The sequence below is a fragment of the Cuculus canorus genome, chromosome 15 (genome assembly GCF_017976375.1).
Source record: "Cuculus canorus isolate bCucCan1 chromosome 15, bCucCan1.pri, whole genome shotgun sequence".
NCBI classification, from domain to species: domain Eukaryota; kingdom Metazoa; phylum Chordata; class Aves; order Cuculiformes; family Cuculidae; genus Cuculus; species Cuculus canorus.
Genome location: NC_071415.1, coordinates 11,049,910 through 11,077,865, shown reverse-complemented (window position 1 = coordinate 11,077,865; position 27,956 = coordinate 11,049,910). Strand labels below are relative to the sequence as shown.

The following is a 27,956-nucleotide window of genomic DNA, read 5'->3' as shown; positions in this document are numbered from 1 at the left end:
GACGGTTAATGCTGAAATGCCGCGACAAGCCCCGGCGATAAGTTGGAGGCTTAGCAGAGTCCAAAAGCACATACTTTCCTCAGCCTCCTCCCTGCTTATCTCTTTACTCCCTCCCTCAAAAACACGTTTAGATAAAAGTTATTGGAACAATAAAATCCATAACTTAAAACGTGACCGTAAGAGGGCTGGAGGGAGGGTCTCTGCTCCATGCCCTGTTGAGCAGACCTGCCAGAACAGAAAAACAGAGGAGAGCCCATGATCCCCTCTAAAACCCGGTGCAGGACTTTGGATCACTGTGGGGAGAGACCACAGCTCTCCTCCAGCCCTGCCTGAAGTCCTCCACAGACTCACTCACCTTTTAAAAGCTGATCACGCACCAATTTTGAGCAATCTCCTATTGCTTCACCTATCCGGAGTGAGGTAAGCACAGGGGTACACGAGCTGCACTGTTTCACAGAATCCCTATGTTAGAAAAGACCTCCAGGATCACCGAGTCCAACCATTACCATCAACCATAAACCATGCCCCTGAGTGCCTCATCTACCCATCTTCTAAACACCTCCAGGGAAGGGGACTCCATCCCCTCTCTGCGCAGCCTCTGACAGTGCCCAGTGACCCTTTCTGTGAAAAATTTTTTCCTGATGTCCAGCCTGAACCTCCCCTGGTGGAGCTTGAGGCCATTCCCTCTTGTCCTGTCCCCTGCCACTTGGGAGAAGAGCCCATCTCCCTCCTCTCCACAACCTCCTTTCAGGTAGTTGTAGAGAGCAATAAGGTCTCCCCTCAGCCTCCTCTTCTCCAGGCTGAACACCCCCAGCTCTCTCAGCCGCTCCTCATAAGACTTGTTCTCCGGCCCCTTCACCAGCTTCGTTGCTCTTCTCTGGACACACTCCAAAGCCTCAACTTCCATCTTGTGTTGAGGGGCCCAGAAGCGAATACAGGATTCGAGGTGCAGCCTCACCAGTGCCGAGTACAGAGGGAGAATAACCTCCCTGGACCTGCTGGTTGTGCCGTTTCTGATACAAGCCAAGATGCCATTGGCCGTCTTGGCCACCTGGGCACACTGCTGGCTCATGTTCAGCCGCTGTCAATCAACACCTCCAGGTCATTCTCCTCCAGGCAGCTTTCTAGCTGCTCTTCCCCCAGTCTGTAGCTGTACAGGGTTGTTGTGCCCCAAGCGCAGGACCCGGCATTTGGCCTTGTTAAACCTCATGCCATTGGTCTCAGCCCAGCGGTCCAGCCTGTTCAGATCCCTTTGAAGAGCCTCCCTACCCTCCAGCAGATCCACACTTCAACCCAGCTTAGTGTCATCCGCAAACTTACTTAGCATTTCCCATCAAGCTGTTCCTCCTGCATGTTTGTTTTGTGGATTCTTTAATCCAAGTAGGTGCTGCCAGTACCCGAAGCCTGGTTTTCTCACGTATCGTTCTCCTGCACCCTAGAAACAGCAAAGCAAGAGAGCAGCTCAACAGGATGTAGATTTTCTATGGCATTGACCAGCCTTTCCCCGCAGGCAAGGCCAGCAGCTGGCGGGGCTCCAGCTGCTGCACACACAGGGCTGTGGTCCAGCACATCCATCCCACTGCCCACCTCCCCTTCAATATCTGGTGGCAATAGGCCACCACCACAGACCCCCAGCATCCAGAAACCACACATCTGCTGTGGCTGCAAGGGCAGAACTGCTGCTGCCAGAGAAGTTAATGTCTGCAGAGTTTCCATCATCACGAGCAGCCTGAGTTCCCTGCTTCCACCATATCGGCTTCCCCTTCCCACAGTCTCAACCATCCCAACACAACTGCACTCATGCAGTCATGGTGGCATTAATGGGATTTTGGCCACCCCTGTTCACATTCAACCAGACACTTGATTTCAGCTCTTGGCTTCACGCAAAGAAGCGGTGCAGGTCCAGACCGCTGCTCAAGGCTGGAGTGGTCAGAGCAAGACGTAGGTTGCAGCCTTGGGTTTCTCAGAGCAGCAGACCTTCTCCGAGTCACCACGGTTCACTTACCCAGGGATAACGGTCATTTTGTCCCACAGCAACACGGCTCCACAGTTGAGTGCTCAGAGATCCATGCAGGAAAAGCATTTCCTAAACACAAAGTAGCTCCTTTAACATGCAGCTGAGCCCACAGCAGCATCCGCAAACCTCAGACCTGGGGCAATGGAGCTGGAAATCCCATTAGCACCGCTCAGCCCAGTGCTCTCAGCTGGTGCCACTTCCACCGCTCCCAGTCCAGACTGCGGCTACAGCCGAGCACGTCCCTGCCCACTCACATCTTACCACAGCAACTCACCGCACATCGCTGGAAATGCAACACCAAAGCATGTCTCCCGGGATGATGGCTCTGCGCTTTGGTTTTAAAGGGAAATAAGAGGCAGGAGATAATGAGAGACCTGGTTCAAAATCAGTTTCACTCTTTATTTGAAGTCTTACATGCCACCAGCGTACATGAAAGTTGCACATTCAGAATTCGACTCACTACTAGAATGAAGGGCCAGATGAAAACACAAGTGTCAAATGAGCGCACAGATGGAGGAGCCCGGACTGAGGAGCTTGTCAGTCTTTGCGACCAGGCTGCATCGTATCCTGATGGCACTGCGGGTGTGAGAGGCTGAACCCACAGCTTTGAGGGCCACCTCCTTTCGCCATCTCCAGAGCGTTAGTTGTAACCTGGGTCTTCTCTCCTGAAGCAGCACCGTTCTCTTTCAACAAGCTAAACAAGCGGTTTTGGTAACATCTCTACCAGGACTGAGGGTGTTTGGAGACCAACTGCCCATTTAATGCTTTTCTGAATTCCCCTTTCTATCAGTGCCAGTAGTTTTTACAATAAGAAACAATTTCCACCCGCTGTTTATAGGGAGAGACGACAGAAATAGGGACTCTTACACTGACATTTTATTTTCAAAGAAAGTTTTGATAGAAAAACATTTTCCTCAGCAGCCTTGGGCAGGGAGTTGCAGCTTCCACTTCAAAGGACAAACTTCAAAAACAAATCCAGTGTCCTAATGGTTTTGTCCTACATTACTTAATTGTCATACAGCTAATTAGCAATGCCTGATTTCACATTCTCTGTACATAGATGAAGTTCACAAAAGAAGGGGCTACTTAAAACAACAAATAAAACAAGGCACCAGGCAGCCAGACTCCGACAACATTAACATAAAACGTTACACTTTACCATTTAAAAAACTGAAATAAACCCCCCATCATGATTAAACCTATATTGATCTGTCTGCCTTCAGATCTCGGAGCTTTGAGTCTCTGCAAGGAAGGGGGGAGAACGCAAGGCGGGGAGCCGGGGCTCAGCATCCCCGCCTGTGTGTGCATTTCGCCAGCGTGCAGCAGGGATTTTTAAAATTCTAATTATTTCCCTATCACCAAGTAAGCTGGGGATCAATAGATGGTACCAACTGACCCCCTTCCTCGAGTGTCGGGGGGGGGGGGGGGGGGGGGGGGGGAATGAAAAAAAAAAAGCAAGGGGAGGGCGAAGGGAAAGCGTCAGAGGTCAATGCCACAAAACAATAGATATTGATGTCTCCATTCATTTCAAACAGCGGAAAGGTCAATGCCTCCCTTGCTTCATGTTTTATGGCTGAAATCCTGCTGCTAACAGCAACAATGTTAGTAGTCAGACCTCATCCATCCTTTTTTATTATTATGATTATTTCTAACCAGGTTGGCCATTTTGAAAATTTGACGAAAGCTGGGAAGCAGCAGCGAGAGGGGGGAAGAGGGCAGGAGGAGAAGAGGGGAAGCTGCCCTGGAAATTAATGGAAGGGATGGTTTTCATTAGTTTTCGAGCTTGCCTGTCCCCCTACCTACCTGTGCTCTGGTTTGTCCCTCACTGCCCCCTAAAAAATGAAAAGGGCCCGAGGCAACATCCCTTCACTATTAATCATTATTCCCTGTACAACATCCCAATTGGTTTCTATGGAAATGATTCTCCTGCTGGAGTAGCCTGCGCATCTCATCAAAGGGTCGGGAGAGCTGCAATGGAGGGAGGTTCGCCTCTGCATTACCCAGCGCGGCTCCCTGCAGGCAGGGGCGAGGAGCCGGGGCTGGACGCTCTCCACTGGGACCATCCAAGGGGAACTGCACGTCCCTTGGGCAGCCAAAACAACCGTTCCACACCGATTAACTCCACAGATGGAAAAGCCCTGCAGTCCGGAGGCCATGGGGGGATACCCCATCCTAAAAGAGGGCTGTTGGGAGAAAGCACCTCGCACCGCACAACGCACCGTCCCATTCCTGTACGTTGCTGCAGGAATTTTGTGCCTCTGAAGATCAGCAGAGGGGCTGGATCCTGCTCTGCTCCCCTGGGAGTCTCACGTGCCACAGCAGAGGAGGAGGTAGTCGTGTGAACTGAAGCAAGCAGGATTGCTGCTCTGCTACCCACAGGCTGCATGGGCAGCCCCAGCCCTGCCCTCCCTCCTAAGGAAGCGCCATCTCACTTAGGGGGGGGGGGGAGGAAGAGCGTTTTCACTCCAGGATCGCCCTCACACAAGGTCTATGAAACCTCCTCCCCTTGCACAAGTGGGGAAACCAAGGCCAAGCCTCACAGGCGCATCTGACTTCCAATTCCAGGTCCACACCACACTCCTCTCACTCCTATCTCTTCTCCTGCCAAACCACCTGCTAAACAGACAAGCGATCACAATCCAAGCTCTCCTGAACAGAGCGGTCGCTGCCACACAGCTCCCTTACCAAAGGGAGCAGGGGACACACTGCCATTTTCTAAAGAGACCATGAAATCAGCTTTGCAAGACGGCTGAGGAAGCAATCCTTTCACTTACCATCCTTCTAAGAAGTTGACTGTAATACGGATGACTTAGCCCCACCACATTCCCCCCAATGAAAACCACTGCCACTCGTCAGGCCCAGACTCTCCCAGCCTGCAGGAACCAAAAGCCACATCGCTAAACAAGACTTTGGACATCAGCAGAGCAGCAAGCAACTTCTGATTTTACGCATTAATGGCACTTGTCCCAGAATATCTTTCTCACCACTTCATTGGTGGTCAAAGGAAAGACTTCTTCTGCAGTCCTCAGAGGTTGGAGGTCTGATTTGGAGCGCAGCAAAAAACACGCCAGCAGGGACTGGGAATCCTGCAGACGCAGCCCCTGCGAGAAGGGCACCTTCTGTAATTGAATTCATTTGTTTTAGACTATGGACAATGGCATCAGCAGGCTCAGAGATCACCTCGTTAGATGCTCACAGATAGCAGGAGGGAGATTTCTGGAGAGGTGGGGACAGAGACCAGAGAAAAGGAGGGGGAATTTGATATTAAATAAAAGCTAGGAACAAACCACCCGTCTCTGCGTTCTCTTCTCCTCCTCTAACGCTGCACGTCAGTCTCAGCACTGAGTGGGCTCCGAGTCCCATATATTCCTCTGCTCAGAACATATGGTGCTATGTTTAATAGCCCGGCTCTGCCAATTGGGGACTATTAGGGTGGGTTCTTTTCCCAGTGTAAATGTTGCAGAATATAAATTGTAATTAACACCGATGCCAAAATAGCACTTAGAGAAAATAAGCACATTATTAACATCTGGTGAATCCTGCCTGGAGTGCAGAAGCAGCGGAAATTCTCACTCACCATAAGAGGATTTGTAGTAGAGACACTGAGCATTGGCCCGGAGTTGGGGAGTCAAGAGTGGAAGGAGATTTTAGCTCTTTATCACTATTTGTGGTGCTATCTTTATTACCTGAGGGTGACCTTTCCTAGCCCTGATTATAACTGGTAGTATTCGCATCAGGACTTCTGACCCTCTTGTGTGAATACAGATGTCTAAACATTATACTCCAGGCAGCAGAATAACGGCATTATAAAACATGCCTGATTGCCCGCCCTGCTCTAGCAAGACACGAGGCAGATGGGTATCACTTTGCCAAGCGAGAGGTCTAGGTACAGCATGTCTCATCAGGCTCCTCGAACCCCCAAGACCAGAGGGTTAACAGCACCATTAAGCAACAGATGTTCTCTGCACACCAGTGTTTCCCCCCACCCAGGTTTTCCAGGGGACAGGAACAGGCGAGCTGGCGGTTCTGCCAAACTCTTGCCCAGTGCGTATGTGGAAGGGAAATCCCCGCTGAGAGTGGGAATGGCCTTGCTCCTGTAGCACACACCAAACGCTGCGATTCCTCCACAGGATGAAACAGGTCCCCTTAAGCATCAGAGCTGGAGCTCCAAAGCCCCAGCCTTCCCTCTACCTTGCCCCAAGGCTAGAGGCACAAGGAAGAGACAGCAGCTTTGCAAAGGCTGCCTAACCCTTGCTATTTATTCCGGGAAAGAAACCTAGACAAAAGCTAAGCAGAGTTGAAGTGGCCTGAACTGGACAGGGCAGTGATCGCATTCCTGGCAAAAAGTACATGTGATTTGCTGAAGTGAAGGAGGAAGAGAGAAGAAAGCTGTTGGACAGGGAAGAGAGGGATTCAAACAGGTGAACAATATGACAAGAGGTAGAAAGAATGTCCTCGCTGGGAGAGCAAACAGTGGGAGGATGCCAAGAATCCTCATCAGCTCCTCATACTCACCTGCACGGTGTCTACCCTAAGGCAGAGTGGTCCCAGACTTCAGGAGTGCTTGCGGCTCAGCTGCAGCTGTTCTCAGGGGGAGGACAAGCAGCCTCACCACCTTGTTACCAGCAGCAAAACAGAGACTGCTGCTGGCACCCTGTCCTGAGTTGGAACGGGAGGGAAACTCAGGGCAGACAACAAAAGCATGCAGGAGTTAGTTTTAGCATCGCACAGACCAGTGCTAGCAGAAAGCTAATATTAACCTGTTTGTTAACACCGCAACCTATTTGAGCACAAGGATTACCACAGTCTGGTGCAAGATTTACACCAGCAAGACAGATTTCCAGGCAGGTTCACACCTGACTGACGGGAAAGTAAGAAGGAAAAGTCCTCCAAACCCGCGAGGTGCATTGTGGTCTCAAATCAGACCAGGCTTCCTACGAACCACTGACAGCAGAACACCATTTGGGCGATGGCAGCTTATGGAGAAAATGCCAACAAGCAGACGGGGACATCATCTTTGGACAACACTGGGCCTCCCCAGAAAAGCATGGCTCAACACATTAGGGAGCGTCCAGGTGGAGAAGTTAGACAGCTCTGTTTGAGAACTGTTTTGCAGCAGACAGACCCACAGTGCTACCACAAAACACTCCAGCGGAAAGGAAATCCAACTGCCATCCAGAAACATCGCTCCAGGAATTCATAACTCGGCTTTTGGTACAGCTGTCTGATGCTTTCAAAAGTGCTCAGTAAATAAGGCAATATGAAAGTGATCCAGACCACTACCAAGGCCTGAGGAAGTTCTGTGGAACAGAGAAGCTGACTGAAATCACACTGTGAAAATACTTCATAACATCTCTAAAATTAGCATGAGCCCAAGGCATGGCATCTAAGGACAGGACTGGAACACTACATTCTCATCTACACTGCAAGACAGGTTGCATTTAAATCAGATCTGAACCTCAACTTATTCACTGTAGGCACCACTTACCCTAGGACAAGGATTTCCAAAGAGCTGAGAACTTCTTCCACCAGACCAACGGAAACAGCATCAGCAAGAATATATCATGGTCCAGGTGCTAATGACCTTAATTTGTTATTTAATAACAAAAAAAAGAATCCTTGTGGTACTTCTCAATCCAAAAACCCCTTTGAATACCTGTGACTGCATGTGTGTGACTACAAATGCATATCTGAAACACAGACAAGATGTGATGCACTTAAATTGAGCAACACATTTTTGTGCCTCTTAGCTGACTTAGGCTTTCTACTTTGCCAAAAATAGACCGAAGCAAAGAATGATTTCCACCACTATCACAAAGCACACTGCAAAAGTACACAGGGTCCCTTAGGAAATACACCAGGCGACACAAGGAGAGAGCATTGTTAAGTCAGTTTATCTTACCTTTAACTTCAATAAAATAACGAAGCAATTCATATTAACCGCAAGGAAATACTCATCAGATTCCAGAAGCCTTTGAGACAGGATTTTCAGATGCAAGCAATATCCAATAGATGTTTCCCCACTGCAAAGGACCAGCTTTTTTTATTTTGCAATTGCACCTATTTAAAGTGATTGTACAGCATCCAGGGAGGTGGCCAGGAGCTGAAGATGGGGAATCCAGGCCAACAAGAAGCTATTCCATGTGCTCACACTGACCGTCCTTTCCATGCTGTGACAGTCACCACCACAAGTTGGGAGGTTCCTCGGCCACTCTGCTTTTAAACAAGGTAATTTCATCCAAGTGCCGCATGGGGACATCTCTGATCACCTCTGTCAAGTCCTCGTGAAGCAGAGGGAAAATGATGACATTCAACGCAGGGCGGTCTGCCTGGAAACTAAATCAGACACAGATTATCAGCCAAGGAGAAACACAAATTCCCCAGTGCAGGAGAAGAGGATTGCACAGATGTAGACTGTGCAGCAGTGGGGGCAAGGATGGAGAGTTCAGAGGAGGCAGGAGGGGCAGCTGGATGCCAAGCTCTCCCACCCTCCCGTGCGTCAGTGGGAAGCGCAGGCTGAGCTTGCACCCTTTTCAGGGTGACATGAGCCCAAACACAGGGAAGGAGGAAGAAGTTTTAATAAATAAGTAAATAAATCACAACATACAGGTATTCTTAGAGAATCACAGATCCCAAGAGCTCTGCCCAAGCTGGCCGAGGTGCTCAGAGATAACATTTAAACCACCTGCAAACCAGCAACTTGCAGAGCCATTAAGAAAATCAGGCCAGAGCAGTGCCAGGCATGCCCTCAGGGCTGAGCCTGGGATTATCACTTCAGGCTGGGTAGTTCTGCATGCAGAGCCTACACTCTGCAATTAGAGCACAAGCAAGTTTAGAAAGCTCAGATTTGCAGATGTGCGCGTGTGCACGCACTGCAGCCTCCTTTTTAATACAAATTGCAGAAAACCTATCTTGGCACCACAGGAATTTTTGCTGCTGGAGTTTTGGGTTCCAATTTCTGAATCTATAGCCTCAATTGATCCCCTCTTAGAGAATTCTGCATTCTCCTGCCCTCCCAGCTCTTCTTGCCATCATCACATCACTGCCTCTGCCTTCCAGCACCTTGCAAGCAAGAAGCGCCATACGACAACATGAGAGGAGCAGCAGGGCTAGAACTACAGAGCAGAGGAAGAGACCATCACAAGTTAAAGGCATTTATACAATGTAAAAGGACTTTTTTGTATGGCTCCAAGTCCCATCAGCAAGTACTGTACATGATAGGAACCTGCTGAGTAAGAGAAGATGGGGGAAGAGAAACAGTATTACTCAGTGCAGCATAATAAGAGTTCAGTCCTTTAAGGCTAGGAGGTAACGGGAAGTTATGCTATAGCTTAAGAGCTACACCCTTAAGATTAAAAGACTTGTGACTGTTAGCCTCATGCTACCGCGATGCTTCCTCCAAACCCCGTGACGAGGACCAGTTTGTTATCACTCTAAAGGAGGCAGAGCCAAACTGGCAGCATCAGTACCTCAAGGCTGAATGGAGTTGTAGGGGGTCGAAAGGGGGATTCACTGCCCAACAAACTTCTCTAATACAGACGTGTGTCTGGAAAATTCCCTGCTCATCTCTAGCGCTGCAATGGCCAGATTTCTGTCAAACACAGAGGGAACAGCTGGAGATCTGGCTGCTGGAAACACATGTGACAACCCCAGGTGAAGAGCTGCTGAAAAGAAGGCCATGAGATATGGGCACTTCCCAGAGAGACAGAAAAGATGTTCCCATCCACAAACAATTTGGAGCAGAGCTGCCAAAAACGCAGCAGAGAAACTCCCATTCCAAGGCTCGTTGCTCAGTCCTGGTGGGTTAATTTGCCTGAACCTCAGTAGCTGCAGGAGTAAGGATTTCCAGCAGTAAAACTACCCAGGGCAATTTTATATCTTTCTGCATCACAGATCTGCCCTTCATGCCTAAGGGTTGCCAGAAAAGGACATCGCTCCTAGAGTGGATCTGGGGCTTTTGTAGGCACTGAGTGCTTTCTTACTTCCACGGCACTGCTTACAAGAAATCAACCAGCAAATAAGTGCTGATCTGGAAGGCAGTTGGTAAAGCCTGCAGTGAAATTACACAAAATACAGCAAATGCCTCTTTTGATAGTCCCTCCTCCCCCTCAGCTCTTCATGTTTCTTATCCAACACCACAGTCCTGCAGAGAAAATCATGTTAATAGACCAAGTTTACTGAAGTTCATCTAGGAAGAAACAGCCATCTCCCCAAGGCAAAGAAACCTCTGCCTCTTTCTTTGTATATAGACTCTCCCAAATTAGATCTGCACACTGCCTTCTCACCATATACAAATTGTAGTTTATAAGCAGCCTTTACACGTAGCTATAAAACTGAGAACCTAGACAAGTTTACATGACAATCTGCCACCAAGACAACTGAAAACCTCCAACACAGTAAGGAAACCTTCCAGAAAGGCTGGGCTGATATGAGAGGTTTGAACTTGATCTGAAAGAAAAAAGAAAAAAAAGAAAGCTTTGTAATTTTCTTCCCCCTCAACAGGAAACTCTGTGTTACTGCAAACCTTGTAAATTCCATACCCAGCAAGTTGACGCCGGAGAATTCTTTCCATGTACAATTTGCGGGATTTAAGAAAAAAAAAATCAAATGCACATGGCTCACTATTATTCTCAGCTAAATGTGCGTGCAAAGCCTCTCCTTTAACTGCCTGTTAAAAAACACCCTGATTTTAACGAGCAGCTGTCATAATGTTAAACTGGGATTAGCAGTTCCCAAAAGCAGACTCGCTCTGCAATCTATGCTCCTTTAGTCCTTCCCCGGAAGGCAATTCCTTTCTTCGTACACCTGTCCAGGTGGGCTAGATTAAGTGAGAAGCACTTAGAGCACTGGTTTGAAAGGCCGCAGGCACAAGGAGGAGATAACAAGAAGGGGAAGAGATCGAGTTAATGAGTTGCAGAATAGCTCCTGTAATCTTCTTGACGGTTCTTTCCTCATTCCACACCTGGATGGACTTCAAACTGGATCTACTTCTGCAAGCACATGGCTTGTAAACTGAAAACCCGAAGGACAGAAAAGGATGTCGACCTGGGGAGACAAAAGAGCTGCAATTCCAGGCATGAAACCCTGCTTTTTTTCTAGGGGAAAGAAGCCAAGGATACGCTCGCTTGCTCTCTCCTACAAAACCTCCAGACTAAACTCATCATGATTAATTAAACGAAAGCAAGTTTTCTAGGCATCTGAGTAGCAGCCCCTTCAAAACAGATCCTTTAATCAGAAACAACCACCGGGATAACAAAGAAAATACCCCTCCGTGCACATATTTTCCAGCACAGCCTCTGGTCCAGCAGACTCAACACCAAACCAGCAATCACCCAGCGGGAACTTTTACAAAGAGGTCTCTGAAGTGTCCTCATTTGAATGTGGGCACATAGCGGGTCTGGCTTCAGCGGCCAGCTGGAATCATCCATGGAGCTGGGAAATGGATAGCAAAGTGCACCCTGCATCACAAGTTCCTCCTGGCATCAGCAGAGCTATAACCTCATGTTACAGTTAAATCTTGAACAGGTTGCATGTGGCTGAAAGGGTTAATGGTGCTTTGTTTTTTGCCTCCAAGATTATCCCAGAACAGGTGTGGACTGGACACAGGAAGGTTATTTTCAAGTGAACAGCTTGGTAAATAGCCTAACACTACAGTCTCAATTACTTGCAAGCAACGTGGCAGGATCCAATATGTAGGTCAGGGACAAAGTCAAAATGAAAGAGAAGTCAGAGAAGTCTTCTAAAGCGAGGCTGCATCAGATTTCCTTGGTTTTAGCAAGACAAAAGAGTCACTCCCTGGAATGCAGTTATCTCCTGGCAAACACTCTGTGTGTGTTTTCAGACCTACCTCTAGAGAGAGGCCAGTTCCCAGGACTCCACCTGCCGACAGAGCCAAAGGCAGCCCAAAGCCATAGGAGAGTCCCACCAGCCAGCCATAACGATGGATTATGACCCCCTGCAACCCTTTGACCACAGTCCTCAGAAGACGATAGCTCCACTGCATTAGGAACTGCTCCAACTTACCTCTTCTTACTTGTAAGGAAAGGACAAGGCAGTTTTTAGGACTGAGGAATCTACTTCCACTTGAGATTTCCAGAGAAACCTAAGAAAAGCCCCACACCAAGTTCAGACATTTCAGCACATCCAGCTCCACAAAAACTGGCAAGCAGGAATAAGGGCACGCAGGGTATAATTAAGCACTGGCAACAAAAGCAGCACACACCAGATAAAACAAGGAAATGCGGCATATCAGGAGTGGAGCAAGGCCAAACTTCCGACCTCCACAATCTGAGATGAGCTTATGGGAAAAGAGGCTCTAGAGAAGGAAAGTAAGGAAGGAAACCAGGAGAAGTCTGATATGGGAGAACAGCAGCATGGGAACAGAGCAGACTCCAGTTTGCATGACTCTCGTAACAGCAACTCAATCTCCACTGCAGTCACACACCTTCTCCCCCCCTCCATTTGGGCTTCCCCACAGGCTGGTGAGCTGCTTTTGCAGATGCCCAAGTTTCCCAAGAGAGGAGAATTCAGACTCACTTGCTTTTTGCTGGGTACACAGCTTTTTCATGCACTTGCACAAAACTGCTGTTAATCCTCTGCCAGGCACAGCATAACTGTTTACTCTGGAAGACTTACATCTAAAAGTCCAAGTGTGGCATCTGTCTTGAGAGCTTCAGCCAGCGTACTTGAGCCAGGCTGGAAACTCCCATCTCTGAAGCATGGCACGGGGGGATGGAGGAAGTGCCAGGACAAGCCAGAGCAGCCAACAAGTGGCACGACCCAACATCCACACTCACACTTCTCTCATCTTTTAAGGGAAGGCCAGACATAAACTTAAATTTTGTTCCATTGGCCTTGTCCTGAACTCAGTACCAGGGAACTGCAAAAGCTCTCCTCACTTACAGTGACTCCAATAGCATAAAACGAAGCTTCTCCAGAGAATCTTCCAGCCATGTCAAAGAAACTGCAGGTGGGATTCCCCCAGGCCCCTTACTCTGTGAACAGGGAGGACCCTTGCTCCCCATTCATCCACCAGAAGCCTCTAAAGAGGGGTCCGTAGCCTCCAACACAAAGACTCTAAAGCAGACCCATTCCCTAGCACCATTCTCACTTCCAACCCTGCACTGAGCAGACATTATCCTCTAATCTCATAATCAGACTTAAAAAGTTCCCAAGGAAAGCTATTGTGATTCCTCAGGTTGATCTTAATTCCACACAATGAGGTATTTCCTCCATAAAGTGTTTTTCTTTAAGGATGTCTTCCATTCTATCATCTCTACACGGACAAAGTGGCAGTCTCATGAGACCTGCTGTTTCCCCTCACCTCCAGTCTCACCATTACAGCCACCAACGGGAGACTGAGGGGTGTAGATGGGACTCTGGAAGCCATTCGCGCACAGCACTGCCAACTCTCCCATTCTCTTCAATGCAGCATCTTCTGTCACTTTATCGCGTCATGGGAAAGCGGCAACACACGTCAGACTCACCCTGAACAGAGGCAAATTACATCTCTACTGTGATTTCTTTCTGTAAGGCATGAATGACGCTCCACTACTTCTCCTGCGAGCTGAGGTTTATATCAAACGTGCTCGCAGATTGAGGTTCGTACGTTATTTTGCCATCTGAACTCTGCATCAGTCAAATGTGACCGGACAATTAAAGGGGGAGGGAATAAGAACCCAAAGAGTGATGCCAGAGCGCCCAGGACACGTCCTAGGGGAGTGCTCTGCCAGAGCAAGCTGAAAGTTATTTCCTAATCTCCTCCACAAATTAAAAAGCTACTGCAATAACTGCTCAATTAGATTTATTTTACTATGGAAATGCTTTAAAGCTGCAGTTAATGCTTCCGTTCAGCCTTTTACACCCTCATGAAGAGAAAGCACGACAGTACTATTCCAATATTATTTCTCAGCCAAGGAAAGCGTGCAGGAGGAAGACACTCCTTGAAACCTATTTCATGCACAAACCAATCTACCCCCTAAGGAAGGTTTCAGGACTGAATTCCCTTCAAAACACATGAGCCAGCAGTTAGAACAAGCCATTTGGGTCAACCACAGGAATGCATTTAGCAAGGGGGATGTTACTACCCCCAAAGAAGACAAACATTAATATGCCAAACTGGGGATGGTCCCACAGGCCGTGCTGGCTTGTAAAGTATTTGAACCCACCCATAAACAACATCCCTGGTAGAAGCAAAGGTGTCCAGGCCACACCTCAAGCGGGGTAAGCCTTCGCCAAGCCCGCCAAGGAATTCTTGGGTAACGCAAGCTGACAAGGATCCAGTTTGTTATTCAGTCTGTGACAGAATGATTCAGGGGTTTCTAAGAGCAGGAAATGAAACAGACAATGAAAGCTGGAACAGGATGCTAATGATTCACTACACCAGCCTAGCGATACATTAAGTCTTCTGCAATCAGACGCAGGGCCTAAGCCCACAGCACGCTTTAGGCTGTCGGGGTGGGATTGGCAGCTACCGTGTGGGCTCTGGGATCCAGGAAAGCCAGCGGTCTACAACGAGGGACTTTTTCAAGGTCAGCAGGAAGAAAAGGCAGTGAAGGGATGAAAAAAAAACAGCTTGAAAATCTCAAATAAGCCCTAGGTGGTAACACCAGCGTTTTGCAGTGTCAATACAATTGCGGCAGTCAGGTGGGCAGAGCAGGGCGCTAGAGGACTCTGCTGAATTCAAAAATGATCTTGCACTCACTTACTGCCCTAACCACCCCCTCCCACCCAATCTAACAGGAAAAACAATTACCGAAAAGGGCTTTTCTGAGGCCAAGCAAGTCCAGGCAAGAGGAATACTGCAGGGATATCCAGTGCAATAGCAATAAAGGAGGGGAGAATGCTTAGCTCCAAGGTGAGCAAAAATCCATTTGTGATAGTTCCAAGTCCTGTGCTAAACGCCAGGAGGGGGACTGGCTCGCTCAGCACTTTCCAAATACTCTGTTTCACCTCTATGCTCCCACCTGGAAGCCCTATTTCAACAACTGAATCCCACAAGGGTGCTTCATCCCTTCAGTGAGCACCGCAGCTCTCACAGACACACAGGGCCACTGGAATCAGCAGTTTAAGAAAAGATAAGAGTTTCATATTAAAAAGGACAATAACAAGCTGGGGAAAATTTAGCTAATGCTACAGAAGCTTGAATAGTAGGATCTAATTCAGACTGGAATAGCTATTCCTGGAAAGCAGCAGGAGTCCTTTTGTCAAAGTCACTCCAAACTAAGTGGTGGTCACACCTGACACAAGCAGAAGAAGGTAGGTTAAGTTAGTGTTTTGCTTTCTATAGGTCTTGGATCCCTAGAACAGGCAGACTGTCCTAAAACAGTAAAAGTCTTTGCACTTTCCAGCCTTGGTTAACCCTCAGAGTCACTTGAGTCTCACACTCACTTTGCAAAGCCGTTTGCTGGAGACAGGTAACCAGCATGGCTAGGGAAACAGGACAGAGGTTGAACTAGGACTAGTAGCTCCCCTACTCCAGCTCTCGAGGGATGCTGCAGCAGGACCCCAGCCCTCCGCACCCTCTCCCAAGAGCTGTCAGACCCTGGAGACAACAACAGCGCTGTAGGGAGACATGAGCAGCTGCGCCTAGCTACCTGCTCACCTCCCCAAAACACAATTCAGCTGCGCCGTGATCTTTTGCTTCCTGACCACGCTCCCTACAGTGGCTTAACTTGGATTGCACGTCTATAAATCACAGCTCACCTCTGTGCCTCAACATTTTCCCTCTACGTATGGAGAATCCCTAATGGCATCACGCTCAGAGATTTTTTTTTATTTTGCTTTGTGGATTTTTTTTTTTCCATTGTTGCTTACTTGATCTTCTCCAAGGTGTTTTATCAAGGGTTTTTCACAGGCTTTTATTGTCTGGTGTTGTAGTGTCCTTGAAATCATCACAATTACAGAAGCCATCTAAACACTTAAGCTCCCCCCTCCAAAATTCTAAAGGAACAAACTGGAAAATAAAATCTGCCCTTGAGGCAAAGGGGATATTTGCCAAAGCATTTCCCAACCCCTCTTTCCAGCCTGTTTTCTGCTGGTAAGCTTCACCAGGAAAGCAAAGTCTCCTGCACATTTGTGAAGTCCCTGCTAAACATGCCATGTAGCTGTGCCATCCTGAAGTCATCCAAATTCCTTGCCCTCAAGATTTCTGGGGCAGAGCAATACAGGGGTATAAATACGATTATTTAGCATGCAACCCATCAGTAAGCAGCGGGACAGCTTCCATGGGTCACAGCTCCATCTACTGACTATTCCACAAATAACAGCGTGAAAATCCTCTGGGAAAGCTCCCACTGGACCATGCTGCTCCAAGCCCATCCAAGCTGGCCCCAAACACTCCCAGGGATGGGGCAGCCACGATTTCTCTGGGCAACCTGGGCCAGTGTCTCACCACCCTCATCGTAAAGAATTTCCTCCAAATGTCTAATCTAAATCCTTCCCCTTCCAATTTAAAGCCATTCCCCCTCATCCTATCACTCCATGCCACTGTAAAAAGTCCCTCCCCAGCTTTTCTGTAGCCGCCTTCAGGTATTGGAAGGTCACTCTAAGGTCTCCCCAGAGCCTTTTCTTCTCTAGGATGAACAACCCCAACTCTCTCACCCTGTGCTCATAGCAGAGGTACTCCAGCCCTTGGACCATCTTCATGGCCTCCTCTGGACCCATTCCAACAAATCCATATCCTTCTTACAGCAGGGATTCCAGAACTGGGGACAGGACTCCAGATGGGGTCTCATGAGAGAGTGTATTGTTAATTAACAGTCTGGTTGTTTTAACAGGAGAGTTATTTAAACAAAACCATCACCCACTTGGAGCTAAGAGCTTTGGCAAAGTTAGGGTGCAAGAGCAAAAGGGAAAATGTGTTTGTTGGATCTGCTGCTCTCTGAAGGGTGGCAGCAGCTGAGCACCACGTGAGAGAAAAAAAGATGTCATTTTACAAAGAAACTGAGACCAGACCACTGTCACGTGAAACCTGAGGAAGATCAGGGAAGTGGATATGGATCACTGAAGCCACAACTCCCACTCTAACCACTACGCCCTTCTTATGTGCACAGAGTCTCTCTGCAAACCATAAAGGAGATTACCCCTCCCATTCACACAGAAGGAAAAAGAATAAAGAAAAACACCGCAATGATTTATCTGCCCAGAGGGAAACAGTCTTCTCTAAAGCTCAGAGGAGACTTTGTCCTTGCAAGCCTCTTGTTTGCTGATGAGGGCTCCAGATGAGTGCCGTTCTGCTTACTCTGTTTCATTGCAAAAGAGGCAGAACTGAATCAGAGGCTTTTAATGACTTAAATACGTAAACTAATTTGTCCCAAATAGCAACAAACTTCAACTGGAAAACTGCCCGCAAGAAAGCTGGACACCACAGGGCCTGGTTTAGAGCTGTCACAAGACTAGCAGACATGAGAACAACTCTTTTTCTGGGGCCAGTATGACAGAAATACATAGTACCCTTATTTTACAGGGAAAGGGAAGAGTATGAGGATCAGTTCAGGCTTTAAGCCATCACTGTGAAGCAGGAGATATAATACTTACACTCCCATCACCACACCCTGTACAAACACCCTTTCTCAGTACAACTCAGCAGTTGAAACCAGTTTGTTCTCCCCAAATCCGTCCCAGCCTCTTCAGTGACCCAAACCCTTCTGTGCATCCACCTCTGAAGGAAGATGGCATTTTCAAGCCCACCCAGCTCTCCCACCAGCAGCAAACAACTGGTGCATTCCCAGCCCTAGGCCTTTCCAGTTCCCACTTCCATGTTTCCCCCTTTTACAGGCATTGGGGGAATGGCAGTAACTGTGGTCCCTTCTCCTTGTTCTAAAACAGCACTCACTGGGCTGCTCTCATCCTAAACCAGACCACCCCCGTAGTCTTAAAAAAGGAACTCTCATCCTTAATGGGTCCTGAGGAATACAGATCAACTCCTCCGGCTCAAAAAAGGGAGCAGACAAAGGTAGGCTCACAGCCTTGCCTTCCCTGCTCTAACTCCCTCCTTCCCCCACTCTCTCCATGTCTCCCCTGTACACACAGCATCTACACACATTCCAAACGAAGAAAGGGAAAACAAATAAATCACCTTATTTCACTCTGGCCCAAGGATATGTAACTTCAAACTTGCTGCCCAATGGGCTCCATCAATTTAAAACTTGAATTACAGAGGCACTAGCGGCACATTTGTAGAGGAAGCCATGCTGTGTGACCTAGAGCCTTCTCCACAGGTTTAAGCAATGAACTAGCTCACACAGTCACAGATTTTACTGCCTTTGGAGTAGCAGATAAAATGCAGTCAAGAGGAAGTCAATTCCTGACCCCATCTGAAGGTACATTTGTGCAAGGATGAGAATGGGATCACTGGAAAAGTCACGTGATTACAGACACTGATGGCTCGTAGAAGACTCCAGGCTTTGCTTACACATCATCTTCTGTATTTTGTTCCTTCGACTTTATTACTCGAGACATTTGCATGAGAACAGGATCTTTGTTGCTTAGGAGAGCATCTGCTCCCACTGCTTATCCTCCTCCTGCAGTCATAATCTTACGTGACATCAAAATCGTTTCCAGAGCCACCAATTACAATGTCATAGAGGATTATGACTTCAGGTGTAGAATTTGCAGTGGGAGCAGATGCTCTCTTCAGAAAAAAAACCCACACCGCTTCAAAAATCCTGTTTTCATACAAACGTCTCTATTAATAAAATAGAAAAGAAGAAAAATAGTCTGACAGCCAGAACTGTAGCTAAATATAAAAATTGTTTTAGTATTTCCACAAGGCATCAGCTGCTCTTTGGAAAGTTCCCAGGGTTTAAATTATTAAGAGGTACAGAATGTAGTGAGAATCAGCCCATGACAGAGAATAAGAAGGAGAAAAGACTGCAGCACAGCGTATTTCTGCTCAGAAAGTGGACATTAAAATTTTGGCCAGTGCTGCAATGTCATTTCAGAGGGGAGGGGAATATCAAAAATGGGAGCAGCAGATCCTTGGTTCTTTCTAAGGATCTCCAAAGCACAACTGAGAAACATTTTTACAGACAGGAAAAACAACCTCAAAGAATCCTTGTCACATTACAAGGAATTTACTTAGATGTTTCCAACAATCACTATCCCAGAAGGACACAAAGTCTTTTAGAGGTAGTTAACGATCTACCTCGTGTGCAGTTTAGCAGGTACCTCGTGTGCAGTTTAGCAGGTAGCTAAAACAGTCACAGGCGCTTCTGGATGTGATCCGTAGAAGCAAGCCAAGTGTAATAAGTCAGTTTGAAGCTGGAGAAAGGCTGGGTGGGAGGAGCACCCTTTAGGATGCAGTAATAACGCTGTGTGATTTGAAATTTTTATTAGAGCTTAACAGGGCAAAGCAGCAGTAGGTGACAAAGAAAACAGACTGAAGGCGGAGGAAAAGCCTTCCAGAAAAAAACATAATAATAGGAAGTCTGTTGCATGGGAAATATTTTGTGAGATGACTGTCACTATTAGAAGGTTTCAAAACGCCAAGCGTAATTAAAAGCTCTCTTTTCAAATGCAGTTCACGGCTCACACACAAACGTTTCGCACCACGTGAGCCTCAGAACGCTGCAAGGGGCCAAGCAAAATGCATTTAAGAACTGCCAAACGTGCAAAGGCAGTTTGTACCGATTCTCCCTCCCACACACCCCCTGAAGAAAAAACCTTCACAACAACCCTTTAAAGGCTTTGAATTGCGCTGCCAGGGGATTATCAGTAAGTGACATTTATAAGTGATTAGAGGACAGAGAATTATCTTAGTCGCTTGTGGGAAAAGAGGAAAGCTTCAAGGTCAAATCTCTCAGTACTTAAAATGTCGGCAGATGTTTTGTTTATACAAAAAGCGTCATTTGATTTATGATGTAGCTTTACATCCAGAACTTCAACTCAGCCAACAGAACTCAGAGAACATGGGTGGGAATGGAATCAAAAATTCATATAATACCTTCAGATATTTCACTGATTCGCTCTTATTAAAATAAGAGGCTGGTTTGTGTGCCAAATGGTTACACAGTACCTATTAGCTTCTTGGAACAAGTGCTCCAAGTCATATAAACCTTGGCAAGCAAGGAAATGGAGATAAATCTTCAACAGCTCCAGAAATCCCACATCAACACCTTCCCGCACTCACCTCCGGACAATAGATTGCTGGAGGTTTTTGCAAACGGTAAGAGATTCTCCCATAAACATGTGGCACATGATGACCTCAAGGCAGCTGGCCATGAATGACATCACTGCGTCAGACTGCAGAGTCCCACTCCGGGAGACGATGCAAAGCCGCTGGAGAGAGGAGCAATGACTCAGTGCCTGGAAGAACTGGGCACCCGCACAGAAGTACGGCTGTTCCAGCCTAGAAGAATAAACAAAAACCAAGTCAATGGGCAATTCACGCTTGGGTTGCTTTCAGACAAGAGGGAAGACAGCACATTCATGGGGGGCTGGCGAACGGAGCAACTGGTGTCCCCCACCGCCTGTTTCACTTTCACATGTCATAGCCTGCTTGTGACAGTGCTATGGCACAACGAACCCGACTTTGCCAGCTCAGACCTCTTGCTAGTTACTCTTGAACATTGTGTGTTAAAGGACAAGGACAATAACAGGCCCTAAACTGCAGAATCCCAGTGCCCACAGGGAGTAATCCTGGTGTTGCAAGTTTTCCACAAGGCCCGTTGGATAAGATGGGCCTTAGCTCTGACTAGGAGATCTATTCTGGTCTTATAACAAGCACAGCTCAGCTTTTGCTTCCTGACATCCACCGAGCAGTGAGTGCAGATTTAAAGACTTGCTGCTCCAGTGCATCCAACGCTGATCAAAGTGGTCGTCTTCAGTTTACTGCCTACAGAGAAGCAGGCATGAAAAATTCACAATGCACACGTGGTGATACAGAACTTGGGCCTCTGAACCAACACATTGACCACAACCAACCCTCCTCCATCAGACAACAGCAAAGGATCAAAGCTACTGCTCTCCCACAGAAAGAAGAACCATCGTCAGTTCAACCTCTACCTTAAATACTCAGCCCAGAGAAGAGGGACAGGATCCTCCATCAAGGCTACCCACAATCCTGCACCACAGCCCAGAGCAGGACAAAAACCAACATGGTGAGACCATACCTGAGCCCACAAGTGTCTATGATTTAACTGGCAGAATAACAGGATGACTTCCTGTCAGAAACCAGTCTGCAGGAAAGAGAACCCGCTCGGGGCCGGTGCTCGCAGGACACATCATCTGCTTAGTGCAGATTTACTGCAGGGCCTCAGAGCACTTGGGAATCCCAGTCATTGGGTCAGCAAGGCCAAGAGCTCCAAGAGGTTAATCCACTAGGTGACAGCAAGCTGTCGGTCCCAACCTGATCTGGATAATCTCTGCGTAGGCTTTTGTAGTACATGGGAGAATCTCAGCAACTTAATTAATTGATAAATTCTTCTGGTTTAGAGTCTCAGCCTGCGACCGCTGGTCAGGTAGCATCACCTGAAGAGATCCCAACAGCCCCGAGCGCTTTGGGTAATAGCTTAAAATTACTCTTGAGGAAATGGGAATCCGCTCCTATTTTTCAACAGTGTTATGGGTCCATTATAAGTTTAGGACAAAAAGCACAGAAGTCCCTACAACCTCCCAGCAGGTTTCTAGGTTAATCTCTGACAGGAGAGCCACACTTGCAGTACTGCCTTTCACTCGCTAGATGACAATGTTGCTTTGGAATATCCCTTTAAACTCAGCCTGGAAAATGGGAGTGGGGAAAAAAAGCGCAAAAGCAGCAGAGAATTAGCCAAATGAAACGGAAACTACATTATCAGGAGGAAGTGCTAAACATAAAAATCCTCTTAAACCTATATAAAACCTTAGACTTTACTCGAGAAAGAACAATGACAGCTTACACGGCAACGCCTGGCTGTTACAAGGAGACAGCCTTGTTCATCCTTCATTCAAGGCTCTGTGCTGCCTCTCATCTTTATCGCTCTTGGCCTCCATTTCAAAGTCCCTGGAAACTACAGGGCCTGGACTGAGTGAAACAAGACTGCCCATCCAAACCTCCTTCCCCAGACCTCAGGTCTTCCGCGGCTGTTTAGTCTCCTGAACATTAGAGACATTCACGTGACCCAATCCATTAAGCAACCGAATTTCCAACAGCTGCCATCCCCTGGATGAGAGACCAACACACGCTCCTTGCCTGTTACAAATGCGGAGTGGTGGAAAATGAAAGCTCTTCCGAGGCGTATTAGCTACCCTGGCTCTTTTCACTATTCCAATGGATCAGGAACAGACACAAACACCAGTCTCACTGTCTGTCTTTGTGATCATAGGAGTGACCTTGCAGTTACTACTGTTACGCATTTTACACCCATTTTGTGAACAGAGGATGACAAGAGTACTGACAGGTTTTAGCAGTTTCACCAACAGAAGTTGATTTACAGAAAAAAAGAAGCATATTTCTAAAGCAATAACCTTTGTGTTCACATGGACTGGAGCAAGGAAATCATCACACTTCATGCCCTTTGCTTTCACAAGCACATTTTGGCTACTGTGAAGCTCCTATATGCACCCTTTAGTATCAGATCCTTGGTAGGACCCTTTAAATCCTCCCAGGAGAGGAACACCAAGAGGACAAACTCTAAATCCGGAATGCTTTCTATGTATTATCAAGTACAGAAAAAGGTAATAATAAAGAGGCGAGATTTTAATATAAACAGAAGGCATAAAAATATCTCATTGGGAAACCTAAGGAGAACTCCACCTTAACTAGACATTGTAGCGGTCTCTTCCTTCCTGGAAACGTAAAAGATGCATGTGCACACAAAGCCAAGAAGTCAGCAAAGGCATGGAGTATTTGACCTAGCCCTGACAGGCTGAGCGCTCCCAAATATGCCACATCCACTCTTCCTTATCTAAAAGGAAGGCAGCTGCAGCATACAGACTTTTTACTCTTAAAATGCTGGTTAAAGGGCATATCTCAAGCCCTCAAGGACAGCATGCGATATCTTCCTGTTCTCAACAAGTCAGGAAGGAAAATACCCAGTTTTCAAGCTACTGCAGCTACTTTTGACCAGAACAAGAACATTCACGGTTTAACACCAGCCACAACAAACCACGCACCGCATTTCTGGAGATCCACAAACACAAGGGAGATGTCCAGCGGCAGCCCCTCACCTGAGATCTCTCAAACACTTGCAGTGTTTCAGCATGTCCATGAGAGCAGACATATAGACCATCTTCCCCATCATGCCCAGGTTGGCCAATGAAAGAGTCCGCAAGTGCTGGCACTGCAATCCGATGTTAATCAGCCCAGAGCCTGTAAGAATATTTGGCAGTTGTGCTAAGGTGAGGCTCTGCAAGTAAGTCAATTGGCTAATAGCAGCCACCTCTGAATCCCCCACGCTTTGTGCCCGGACACAAGGAGGCAACGAGTTCCGAATTGCTGGCTCGTTGCGGGGCATGGCAGAGGAAAAACTGGACCCAATTATTTCCAAGGTTTCCAAAAATCGGAGGCTTCCCATCAGAGCCCAGAATACTGAAGACTCTATCTTCTGACTTGCCTGGTCCGCTAAGTTCCTTGGATACGTCTGTATCCCCATCCGCACTTTCTTTCCAAACGCTTGAGGCACCAAATTAGATGCCTTGGGAGGCTTTTCCACGTTAGCAGCAACATCTGTGATGGAGCAAACCGGCAGTGCTAGTGAGAGCAGGTGCTTTAGCCTGGACAGGAGCTGGCACAAGTGATTCCCTATGCTTTCCGAGCTGTGATGGTGAGCTGCAGAGAGGTTGAGGTGTCTCAGGTTGCAGCAAGACACGACCAAGCTTTCCAGAATGCTACTGTCAATGTCATCTTCCGCTTTTCGAAACAAGGACTCCGGAGCCAGACAGTGAACACAGCCACTGAGATTCAAACTGGTCAAGCTTTTCAGGTCTTTCCCACCATTAATAACCCTCTGGATCAAGTGACCACCAGATAAGGTGCATCGGCTAAAGCTGAAGTAGAAAGGGTTATTGAATTTCAAGTGTTGCAGGAGCCCAGAGCCATTAATCCAGGCTTTGGGCAATTGTAAAGCATCCAGACGTACATTTCGAGCCATAGAGTCCAGGAGGTTTTTAGTGGCTCCCGTTTCTGCAAAGCTACCAGGGGCAGAAATAAGGAAGGCGTGAAGGTTCTCAGGTGTCCGATCACTTAGCACCGCCAAGTAAAGCCTCACCACCTCCTGATTAACGTAGCCAGGAGCCAGCCTGGCATAGAAGACGCGGAGGTTCTGGTAATGGGGCACATTGCTCTCACCTACCATTAGCTGCCCAGAGAGCATAAAACCTTCTCGTGAGCGATCGAGGATCTCAAAATAAAGCAGCAGTTTCTCAAGGCTAGTGCAGCATGGAACGACACCATACGATGGCGTGTAAAGGGTTTGCTTCAACTCCAAGACACGGCTAAGAGTGGCTTTACACTCACTGCTTAGCTGACTGGCATCAAAACCTGGGTTTACATCTATCGCCAGGGAGCACAGGTGCTGGAGTGTGGACAGCATCTTGGAGAGACGAAGAGAGGTGATGTGGCACCCAGACAAGTTCAGTTTTACCAAGTTCTTGCACCGTGTTACATGATCAATAGTGGAGCTGGGCAGCCAATAGCACCCAGCCATGTTCAGCTGGTAAATCTCTTTTCCAATATCCCTCATCAGCTGCTTCACTTTGTCTTTGTTCACCTGTGCTCAAACAAAAACAGATTCAATGAGATATACAGCAATGAAGTGCAGTTTCCCATCTGATGATGGGGATAAGAGTGGTTAGCGCTTACATTAGGTGGTTCACCTAGCGGTCTCAGGACACTAGCACAGCCTAAGAGTTATTACACGGCTGGTAGTTGGCTAAGTCTGCCATGCTTTAGACTCAAAAATGTAGTTTATCCAGTTTCTTAGTCTGTGCAGTTCTGCATTACTGACTGCCAGGCCAACTCTGTTCAGCAGCCGACAGCGGACCATGCCCATTTTCTAACAGCAAAGGTATTCCGGCAGAACTAGCCATCTACGGAAACTCAAACTGAAAGAAGAATGTTCCCATTCTCCTTCACTCAGTTTCCTCTTCTGGAAATGAGTAAGCGAGACTTCCCCTTGTCCATACCTAGTGATACAGTTCTCATAACGCCTATCCCCGTTCATTCCCAAGCTTTATTTTTGTTCTAACACACACACAATCTCTGGCTTAGCTCACTGCGTGCCTGATAGCAATACAAACAAGATTTTTTTTGCACAACGATATGGAAATGGCAATGGTAACTTTACACAACAACAGCTACAAACAGAAAGTCACGTTTACTTTCATTTCAGCTTCTAGAAACAGAGAGAAGATAGTTTTCACTGACAGTATTTTATATAACTAAGTGAGCACAGAGCTGTTCTAACAAAGCATTCTGGAAAACAAATGCTTTTATAAAACAGTATATTGTTTATTTGATTTCAGCATTCAAGAACAGTTCATTTATGCAGACACATTGGAAAGTTCTACTTGTCAGAATTTATTCAGAAGTCTGATTGGTCTTTATATCTAACAGAAGAAAGAAGCTATTCTCCCCACCTTGTAGTCTTTCTGAAGTACAACTGTATGCGTTAGGCTCTTGTCAAGGCAAAGTGTTGCGAGTTTTCTGCAGGTTCTCCTGACGTTCAGGACAAGGTCTGTGCAAGGGACATAGCTGAGGATGTGCAAAAGGATCTCATCCGAGAACTCCATCAGGTTGACGCCATTACTTTCCTCCTCACTCTCCCCACTTACAAGCTCCTGAGGGGAAAAACAAAAAGAAAAAAAAAAAAAGAAAAAAAGAAAAGCTACTAGCTCAGAAACTTCAGCAAAGCTTGCGAGAAAACAGCTACCCCAAGTCTCATAAGGATTTATCAAGTGAGACAAACCAGAAATGCTTGAATCTTTAAGTACTTCCATCTGCATGAAGAAACCAAAAGCTTTCCCTCTGAAGACAACATGGAGGTAGTGCCACACTCCACACAAAGCCATAGCACCTTCACTCACTCTTTCGCTGTTGGCTGCTTTAGAATGAGGAGAAAAAATTACAGAATCATTTGGTTGGAAAAGACCTTTGAGATCATTGGGTTCAACTGTATCTGTCCACTACTAAACCATATCCCTGAGCACCTCATCTACCAGTCTTTTAAACACTTTCAGGGATGGGGACTCCATCACTTCCCTGGGCAGCCTCTGCCTGCACCCAAGGACCTTTTTGGTGAAGAAATTTTTCCTAATGTCTAATCTGAACCTCCCCTGGCACAACGTGAGGCCATTTCATCTCATTCTGTCGCTCATTACTTGGGAGAAGAGACCAGCACTCACCTCACTACAACCTCCTTTTTGGCAGTTGTAGAGAGCGATGAGGTCTCCCCTCAGCCTCCTCTTCTTGAGGTTGAACAACCCCAGTTCTCTTAGCTGCTCATCTTAAGACTTGTGCTCCAGATCCTTCACCATATTTACATTAATTCCCCTTCCTTTGCAGTGCAGAAAAGTGACTGTCTCTGATTCTTTCCAAATGTAACACAGTCATCTCTGTCTACATCTTTCCTCTAATTGCCACCCATTTCCATAACCCTAACAGTTACATAACTGTGTAGCTATATGTATGCACACACACACAGAACCACAGTCCTGCTTGCATCACCCATGGCTCTGCACCATGCTTAGACCTCAATCATACAAGACCGCGGGGCTGACAGCATGGCTCTGAAGGACATGGGACCCCTTTGCTCCTGCACCCCATCCTCTCTCCCTTCGATGCCAGGGTGACAGCAGCTCCCCTGCAACCGCGCCCTGACCCCAACGGGACCACCTGGGCCAGTGCAGGGACTGGACATGGCTCCCTGCCCAACCCACCGTGCCAGTTGCAGTTTTGGAGAGAGGGGCTGAAATTTTAGCTCCATCTTTACCAAAGACCAAATTGGCATTAATGCCACAGCCCTCCTTAAGGGAAAGGGATCCTGTCCCACCCCACGGACCCTGTAATGCTAGAGGAGGGAAGAGAGCCTGTCACGGCCCCTGTAACCCCAGGGGAGGGAAGGGATCCTGTCCTACCTCATGGCCCCTGTAACCCCATAGAGGAGGGAAGGGATTCCATCCCACCCCACAGCCCCCGTAACCCCATAGGGAAGGGAAAGGGATCCGGTCCCACCCCACAGCCCCTGTAACCCCATAGGGGAGGTAAAGGGATCTGGTCTCACCCCACGGCCCCTGTAACCCCATAGGGGAGAGATCCTGTGCCACCCCACGGCCCCTGTAACCCCCAGCTGGGCGGTCTCGGGGCACATTCCCACCTCAGAACCGGCTCCCGGCCCCTCGCCGCCCCCCGACGGTCCCTGTTTCCCCGGCTAATGCCCCCGCGCGGTCCCACCTCTCCACAGCGGAACATGGCCGCCTCTCGCGGTCGCAGCCGCCCCCGCCACCCCTCCAGGCTCCGCTCAAACCGGCCGCGTCCCGTCCCGGGTCCCCGCCGGCCCCGCCGCCTCACGCTACTTCCGGCGCTTCCATGACGTTATTCCGGTCCGCCCCTCCGCCATCTTGAGCGCGGCCGAGCTCTCGGCGCCATCTTGAGAGCGGCGGCGCCATGGTGGGAGTGGCGGGTTCGTGTCCGCAGAACTGCTGGGCTGGAAAAGAGCTTTGGGATCGAGTCCAACTGTCCTTGTCCTCTGCTGAACTGCATCCCTGAGCACCTTATCTGCCCGGCTTTTAAACCCCTCCAGGGATGAGGACTCCACCGCCTCCCCAGGCAGTGGTGCCAGCGCCTCAGAGCTCTTTCGGTGCAGAAATCTTTCCTGATGTCCAATCCGAACCTGCCCTGGTGCAGTTTGAGGCCGTTCCCTCTCGTCCTGTCTCCTGTCACCTGGGAGAAGAGCCCAGCACCCTCCCTTCGGGCAGTTGCAGACAGGGATGGAGTCTCCCCTCAGCCTCCTCCAGGCTGAAC

The 27,956-nt window shown here is 47.9% G+C and overlaps 1 protein-coding gene across 3 annotated transcripts; it reads right to left on the bottom strand.

Annotated features, from left to right (window-relative positions):
• Positions 1-3,439: 3,439 nt before the first annotated feature.
• On the bottom strand, positions 3,440-27,956 carry FBXL18 (F-box and leucine rich repeat protein 18). 3 transcript variants are annotated; one of them, XM_054080633.1, is made up of 5 exons: positions 27,387-27,956; positions 25,574-25,774; positions 23,165-24,705; positions 20,148-20,366; positions 3,440-8,353 (listed from the first exon to the last, which is right to left on the bottom strand). In XM_054080633.1, the coding sequence occupies exons 1-5, from the start codon at positions 27,402-27,404 to the stop codon at positions 8,197-8,199; spliced, it is 2,136 nt and encodes a 711-aa protein (XP_053936608.1). In that variant the 5' UTR covers positions 27,405-27,956; the 3' UTR covers positions 3,440-8,196. The 3 variants fall into 3 exon arrangements, 2 of the variants coding, with proteins under 2 accessions (XP_053936608.1, XP_053936607.1); XM_054080632.1 differs by lacking the exon at positions 27,387-27,956 and adding an exon at positions 25,903-27,049; XR_008452429.1 differs by lacking the exons at positions 3,440-8,353; positions 27,387-27,956 and adding an exon at positions 25,903-27,053 and having other exon boundaries at positions 20,229-20,366; positions 23,111-24,705.

Coding starts and splice junctions, on each gene's coding strand:
- FBXL18 (XM_054080632.1), bottom strand. CDS start 25,974: ATGTTGTCTTCAGAGGGAAAGCTTTTGGTTTCTTCATGCAGATGGAAG. Junction 24,706..25,573: donor TACTTCAGAAAGACTACAAG/GTGGGGAGAATA, acceptor GTTTGAGCACAG/GTGAACAAAGACAAAGTGAA. Junction 20,367..23,164: donor AAGTGTTTGAGAGATCTCAG/GTGAGGGGCTGC, acceptor TTATTCTTCTAG/GCTGGAACAGCCGTACTTCT.